Source organism: the organism of the source record quoted next, unplaced genomic scaffold (assembly GCF_019419815.1).
Source record: "Pyrus x bretschneideri cultivar Hongxiangsu unplaced genomic scaffold, Pyrus_bretschneideri_v1 Contig53, whole genome shotgun sequence".
NCBI classification, from domain to species: domain Eukaryota; kingdom Viridiplantae; phylum Streptophyta; class Magnoliopsida; order Rosales; family Rosaceae; genus Pyrus; species Pyrus x bretschneideri.
This window is the reverse complement of record NW_025999791.1, coordinates 2,227,264-2,235,128: the sequence shown is the minus strand read 5'-3', so window position 1 is coordinate 2,235,128 and position 7,865 is coordinate 2,227,264. Positions and strand designations below refer to the sequence as shown.

The following is a 7,865-nucleotide window of genomic DNA, read 5'->3' as shown; positions in this document are numbered from 1 at the left end:
AACTAAATTTGAAAATTGATCATTTTTATTTCAAACACATAAAAATAAATATATTTTTGTCCTATGAAAGAAATCATTATCTATATTACATATTAATAAATTATTTTACACAAACAAATTTTTTTCTTCTGAATTTCTTAGTCATGTCATTTTATCACTGCCCTCTAAAGTTATTTTCCCTCTTTCCTTCTCCTTCCTTACCGTCAACTTTTGATTTTCAGATGTCTGCCATTTCCGTCAAAACAAATAACTTCTTCTATAAAAAAATTTAGGTACAATATTAATAAAAAAAAATAAAAATTATATTTCTCATAAAGTATGTGTAAAACAACTCTAGAGGTTGGAATCTTTTACTCAAAGAAACAAACACATCAGCTACAAAAATCTAGCTGTATAACGTGACAGGAAAGACGAGCACGTGGCATGCCAAAGAATCCGACACACGTACATATTACGGAATCTCCCACCCATATACGTCTCCGTCTCAAGAGAGCCATTGGAGAGCAATGAGTGCACTTCCGATTGGATTCACACCCATCCCCACTCCCATCAAATGGAAAATTGACAAAAAAAATGCAACCAGATCCCATATTGTTCGAATTCGGATCTTCGCCGGATTGTTTTTGCGAGAATGCTGAAAATTCATTATTTTATTGTACATCGTAATATCATAAATTATTTTAAATATTTTTATTTAAAATTAAATACAAAAATTACTTGACAAGCATCAGATTTACCAATCTTCAAAATCCTCGTCAAAAGATCCGGAGAAGATCCTGTTTAATATCGTTCGTCCCTTATCACCAATCCCAATTTTATTAATATCTACTCTTCCATAATTATAAGTCTCCCCCTCTCTCTCGCTCTCACTGTGAGAAACAATGGAAGGTGGAGGGGTAGAAAGCAAGGGGGTTCCTCTGCTGGACAGGCCGGCTGGGGCTTCGACGGCGCAGACGCTCGGAAATATTATTGTTTCAGTTGTCGGCACTGGCGTTTTGGGCCTCCCCTTCGCTTTGAGAATCGCCGGTTGGCTCGCTGGCTCTCTTGGGGTCATGATTGCTGGCCTCTCCACCTACTACTGCATGCTCCTCCTTGTCAGTTTTCCTCAATTCCCTTCTCTTCCCTCCATTTTTTAGAATTTATAAGAAATTATATAATTATAAAGAATACTTATACAAATCCTGACTTAAGATATTCGTTTGGTTTTAGTTAATACGTGTGCAATGTTATGTTTGTGTGATTATTTGCTATGTTACACTAATCAATATGGTATTTTGCTCGACTAAATGGCATGTTATGTTGTTAGATGATCGTTTAACATGTTATATTGCGTGATCGTTTATTGTTAGATTGTTTTAACATTAATTTAGAACAGCTTCCATGGGAAGCACTTATGTTTATAAGCGTTTCTGCTACAAGCACTTTCATTAGAGACATTCAAGTCTATATTAAAAATCCAAGTGCTCCTCCTTCTTGAAGAAGCATTTTTCACAAGGCACTTCTAAGATCCGTAAACACTTCTGAACTTATATGTTAACGAAGCACTTCTGATTGCCAAAAAGTGCTTTTAGCTCTTCAAGAAGCAATCCCAAACAAGCGTTTGACGATTCGATATGTTATGTTGTTTGACAGTGTTTTATCCGTGCTATTAACTAGTTCATTTGGACATTACTTTAGACTATGTGACGTGACGATTCGATATGTTATGTTGTTTGACAGAATTTTATCCGTGCTATTAACTAGTTCATTTGGACATTACTTTAGACTATGTGACGTGCTATGTTGTTAGATGTGACATGTTATGCTGCTAGAGTACAACATTATTCTTTTGAACCACACATTTGAACAATCATCACCTGATCAATCGTTCAAATTGCAATGTAACCTGCTAATTGTAACGGAATTGAACGATTCCTTAGAGTAAAGTAGAATTCTTTTTTCTTTTCTTGATTCACATCTCTATGATGCCGTAATTTGATTTTTGGTTATTTTAATGTTGGGGATGAGGCAAAGTTTGAATTTAAACTCTTATGTTGTGATGTCGTGAAAATGAATAGGTGCAATGTAGGGATAAGTTGGCATCAGAAGAAAATTCATCAGGTAAAAAAACTTATGGTGATTTGGGGCATGGATGCATGGGAAGAACAGGTCGTTATATAACCGAATCCTTGATTCTGATTGCCCAATGTGGAGGTTCCGTGGCGTACCTTGTATTTATTGGACAAAACCTTTCGTCGATGTTGAATGGCCACGGTTTCTCAGTTGCTTCCTGTATATTTTTATTAGTTCCAGTCGAAATTGGGTTGTCTTGGATAGGCAGTCTATCAGCTTTAGCACCCTTCAGTGTCTTTGCGTCAGTATGCAATGTGTTGGCTATGGCGTTTGTGGTGAAAGAAGACATACAGCAGGCAGTGGAGGGCGAGTTTTCTTTTAGGGATAGGACAGCGATCACATCAAGTATAGGAGGGTTGCCATTTGCAGGAGGCATGGCGGTGTTCTGTTTTGAGGGGTTTGGAATGACATTAGCACTGGAAGGTTCTATGCGGGACAAAAGTACATTCCCAAGGTTGCTTGCTCAGGCTTTCACAGGGATAACCCTTGTCTATTGTTTATTCGGATTCGCCGGTTACATGGCTTATGGTGATCAAACCCTCGAAATTGTCACTCTCAATCTCCCTCACAATTGGTCTGCCATGGTGGTTCAGGTAGTGTACTCCAACCTTCCATGTTATACTAGTCAACGCTTATCATTCTTTCAACTTTTACATGCACTTGCTTACTTTCATTGTCTTGAATTTTGGATAGAAAAATGAAAAGGAACAAACTTTTCATTTAATTCGCTCATAAATTTTTTTGGCAAGAAGATGAACTTAAACTAACTCTAGAAAAGTCCTTGCTATTGTTAATAAATATGATGACAACAAATCACTTGTTTGCTTCCTAGAAGCTTAATTAATAGTTTCACTGCCAAGCTATATATCGTTGTATTCGTCCCACACTTGGGTTCAATACTTCATTTTCATCACGGTCTTTTCGTTTGCTTATAATTTCCATTCTAAAAAGTATTTGATATGGAAATAAAAATAAATTAATACATGTAGGATGTATCTTTAAGTATAGGGGAAGTACTTGTTATGTAATCTGATATGAGAGGTTGTGGAGTCCTTTTGTTTTCTTTCTCTAATAAGTAAGCAATAATATCGTGATTTAGAAATCATATATGAGACCTAATAGCTGAATTGAGACTTGGTGACAATGTACTTTGACTATATATTGTGTCGAATCCTTGGTGGAAAATACGGTTTCATGGTTGCTTGATGGGTTATAACTTCCAATGTATTGAGTTTCTCTTGATAAGATGTATGGGCGTTTAACTAGTAATCATGACATATGACTAGATCGATGCAGGAATGTCTTTCCTTTCAGTTATACCTTGAAAAACTGTAGAAGGATATATTCACTGATCATTGTGCTGACTGACAACAGATTGGTTTGTGCTTGGGGCTAATATTTACCTTCCCAATCATGCTACACCCGATAAACGAGATCATAGAAGGAAAGTTAGTAAAAGGAAAATGGTTTCAGAAAGCTCATGATGACAATGACGATTATTCGACGACGCCGCCGCTAGGAAGGTTTGCAGTATACGTGAGTCGAGCAATAGTGGTGATCGTATTGGCGGTCTTGGCCTCGTGCGTTCCAGGGTTTGCAGTATTTGCGTCGCTCGTGGGAAGTACCGTATGTGCACTGATCTCATTTGTTCTACCTGCTTCATTTCACTTAGCATTGTTGAGTTCTTCCCTAAAATTGTGGCAAGGAACCTTGGATTGTTGCATATTATTCTGCGGAATGCTTTTTGCCGCATACGGCGTTTACAATGCCGTAGTTGGCGTTTGAATCGCTTGTTGTAATTAGTATTGTACAAGTAAGAGATATATGAATACAAACTGTACAATGGGGAAGCAGAAGAACTGTAATCTGTATCTGGATTCCAATATTCGATGTACCACCAGTGTATAAAATTCTTCAGTCCAATGATGCAGAAATCCGAAATCTGAACCATCAAATCCTTTACTTCTAATTTAAGCAAATTTTCTACATGTCGATTACCACGTGGCTGTTTTCCAGTTACAAACAATAGTTTCGTGTGACAACGCTGTTGTATTTATTATGTTTTCATAAGAGGCTGCTGTCATTGACTCTAATTTTTTTTTTTTTTTTTTTTTCCTGGCACGAGGTAGTTGGAACGAGGGGATTCAAACTCTGAACCTCGGTGCAAGGATAAATACCCGTAACCAACTGAGATGCAAACTCTTTGCGTTATTGATCAAAATCTGATAACGAAAATGGAATTATAGATCAAGCAACAAGTTCCAGCAGAATAAGTCCTCGCATTAACCACAAAGAATGGATCACTGTTGCTCGATTCTAAGGCCCATCCAGTAAATAGATGGGGGCACACCTGACCTCTGTAGCATAATTGCCGATTGCTTCGGCAGTCAACTAGGTTTTCTCCAACGCACATTTAAGTTACACATTTAAATAAGAATCGTTATATCATTTAATTTAACGGAATCCTATGGCTTTTGTTCAAATGTATAACTTAAATGTGCACTCAGGTAGTCAACACCCAAATCTCTGTATGTAACTTCAATCTTGTTACGAAACATCAGTGTTGGTTCTAAGGTCCGAGGCGAAAATTTAAACGGGCCCTTGTGGATATTTGTTGAGTGCAGAATGCACCTCCTCCCAAGTTTGCAAGTAATAACGCCGCTTAGCCGCGCATCCCAGCCCAACAGATCAAAAGAATACCGACTTAACAGAGGACACAAAAAGATAAATAAACGTCACCCGTTTGTCAACCTTTTTGTACTTTCATCCTTGAAGAGATCCTTTCCAGATCTCACCCACCACTTTCTAGGGATTCGGATCTTTAAAATTTAATCAAACGGCTACAATTATTATAACTTTTTTAGGGGCCTCCTGTTTGTAGCCATTGGATCAAATTTCAAGGATCCAGATCTCCGGATCCCTAGAACTTGATGGGAGAGATCCAGAGGGGATCTCTTTCTCATTTAACTTAACTCATCTCTTGTAAGTTTTTACTTTTTATTCATTTTCAGTATTGGATGAGAATTTTTACAATTCACCAGAGTAGTTACGGCCTATTTGGTACTTTATTTAACTTCAACTTTTTAAACTAAAAAACACTTTTCAAGTTTTAAGCTTTAAAAACTTGTTTGGTAAGATTATTTTTAAAATTTGAACTCAAGAATAATTAAAAAAAAAAAACCTAATATCTAAAAACACTAAAAATGAGTTTTTAGAGTTTTAAAACTTAAACCACTTCTTTCTATTTTTCTCTCTCCTCCCCTCTTACTCCGAATCCATCTCTCTCTCTCTCTTCTTCTCTCTCCTTCTCTCTCCTCCATTCCGCTCCCTTCATTCTCTCTATCTCCTTCGATCATCTTCTTCTTTCTCTCTCCTCCGATCCTCTCCTTCTTTCCTTCCTTCACTTTCCTCTTTCTCCCTCTCTTTGAATCTCTTTGTTCAATTTAAATTTTAAGATTTAAAAATAATTTTACATCTCATACCAAATAAGTTTTTTAGTCTTAAAGAAAATTGTTCCCAAAAGATGTTATTAAGAAATGTTTTGAGAAATGATGATTTTTTTTAACAGGATACCAAACATACCCATATGTTAGATGTTTTTACCGTTAGATACTTGTTTAAAATTATTTGATTTAGGCATTGAAGAGTGGTCGCCCAGTACCACATTGATACCAATTAAGTGACCTGAATCGTTAATCAACTCAGCTACAAGTCATTTGTAAAACATTTTAATGATTAATATTAAAATGAAAAAAAAAAACAAAATTTGGTTTAATTTTTGAAATATCCAAGAATAACCAAGTGGACCGAAAATGGGACATATCTTCATCTACAAAAGTTGGGTAGTATAAACAATGATTTCACTCATGGTTGGAGTATGACGTTCAGTTGACAAACAGATTTCGGTGCCTCAAAGCTCAAATGCTGTGGCCACCACCTAGGTCAACTTGGCTTGGCATGAACACTCAACACTGCTTTTGGCACGAGATTACAAAGTGGGAAATGAAAGTGAAAGGGGAAAAACAAAATAGACACTTAGATTCTCATTCTTTTTCATTGTAAAGATCCAAGCTACATGGCAAACGTTTCGATTTTCAAAATGTTTTTTTTTGCGTAGGTGATGGATTATCTCGATAGATAAGATATTCATTTTCGACTCATTACGTCACAAGTTCAAACCTTCTCACGTCTTCTTAGTCTAGCTTAGGCTTTACACGGTAGAGCGGAAAATTGAGTTTGATTCCAATTTGTTAACGCTCAAAATTAGTGAGGTTAAAAAAGATCAGAATGGCCGTGTGTCGACATTTAGTGGGCTTAGAGTTTAGAATAACAACAATATTTAGGTGGTTCACCCCTCAAAACTAGAATCCATCCACTGAGTCTCTTGTATATATTGAACAAAGTATTATAAATAGCACTCGTTTTTCACACAGTTTTTTTTTTCTCTTAAGTTATCTGACCCCTTCTAAGGAGTACCCATCCTCCTTATATAGGCCATCCAAGAGCCCCAAGTCCTTGAGCTCGAGATCCTTCACTGCTTTTGCATTTAATGAGTTGAATACATAGGCTTGACTTGCTAGCTATCTCTTCTCGTTCTTTAACTGACACGTGGCACCAAAGTGACATTCATTTAGGTCCAACTGCATGCTTTCCTGGGACAATGCATATCGAGCGTGCCTTGATCAGCCCTGGTGTTGGTGGGAATCCAAACCTAAGTGTTAAAATTTTTCAGGTCAACGGGCCAAGGGGCTCACTCCAACAACACCAATAATGTCCCCAACTTAGTAATTACTATTTGCCCAATCCGACAGGTGTGAGATTTTATCACAAAATACCTCGATATTTAGAGTTAGGTAATCCTATTTAAACTCATTATTTATTCTTTCCCTCACCGATGTGGGATAGCCAACATGCCCCCACATGTGAGACCCCATTTTTGTGGTCACACATGGAGATCCACATATCGGCAATCACGTGGAGCCAAATCGGGACTCACCCATTATGCAGGGCCAAGGGGACCCATCTAATCATGTGGCACTCTTGGCGTACGTGGAGCCATGTCAGGACTCACTCATTGCGCGGGGCCAAATGGGACCCACCCAATCACATGGTTGTACGAGCCCATCCCCTGGCTCTGATACCAAGATAAAACTAATTCTAAGGTTTCACATATTCTTCTTTATTCTTCTCTCAAGGAGGCAACACATATATATACATACTCAATCCTTGTATTACAAGGAATATTAAAGACATTATAAAATAAGAGTCATACCCAAACTAGGAAACACAATTACATTCCTATTCAATTATTTGACTCACGCTAGCATCGAGCGCTTAATTTGTCAGTCTTTACATCCCTTCATAGCATCATGTTCTCTTTAACAGCCGCCACTTGGGCCAGAGTTGGTGTTTAAGTAGCCATGCCCCTGTGTACCTGGGACTTCATGTTATAAAGTTGTCAGTACCCCAACTTGCTTCTGGCAATCGAAAAGTACTTTATAGGGAAACATTTGGCTTTATTGCTGACGAACACTTCAAACTACCAAGCAGTCATTTGCAGCACTTGGGATTGTCCTTCCCAATCTTGTCTAGCCTTGGCCTTTCTTCATTTGGGCATGTGTTACTTTGGGCCTTTGAGGGTCATAAAGAACCCCGCGATAACACAATTTAAAGTAATCAAACTCTTACAACGAACTAGAAAACTTGCGTTTTATGAGAGTGATTCCAATTTTTGAGTCTAATAGATTGAACTC

The 7,865-nt window shown here is 37.5% G+C and overlaps 1 protein-coding gene across 1 annotated transcript; it reads left to right on the top strand.

Moving 5' to 3' along the window:
• The first annotated feature begins 518 nt into the window (after positions 1-518).
• LOC103968072 (amino acid transporter ANT1) lies at positions 519-4,035 on the top strand. The gene is made up of 3 exons (XM_009381407.3): positions 519-1,094; positions 2,058-2,705; positions 3,487-4,035. The coding sequence occupies exons 1-3, from the start codon at positions 882-884 to the stop codon at positions 3,895-3,897; spliced, it is 1,272 nt and encodes a 423-aa protein (XP_009379682.2). The 5' UTR covers positions 519-881; the 3' UTR covers positions 3,898-4,035.
• Positions 4,036-7,865: the final 3,830 nt, after the last annotated feature.

Bases quoted from the DNA above. Each gene is read 5' to 3' on its own strand.
- LOC103968072 (XM_009381407.3), top strand. From the start codon at position 882: ATGGAAGGTGGAGGGGTAGAAAGCAAGGGGGTTCCTCTGCTGGACAGG. The intron at 1,095-2,057 runs GTCAGTTTTCCT...GAAAATGAATAG, and splicing joins ACTACTGCATGCTCCTCCTT to GTGCAATGTAGGGATAAGTT. The intron at 2,706-3,486 runs GTAGTGTACTCC...GACTGACAACAG, and splicing joins GGTCTGCCATGGTGGTTCAG to ATTGGTTTGTGCTTGGGGCT.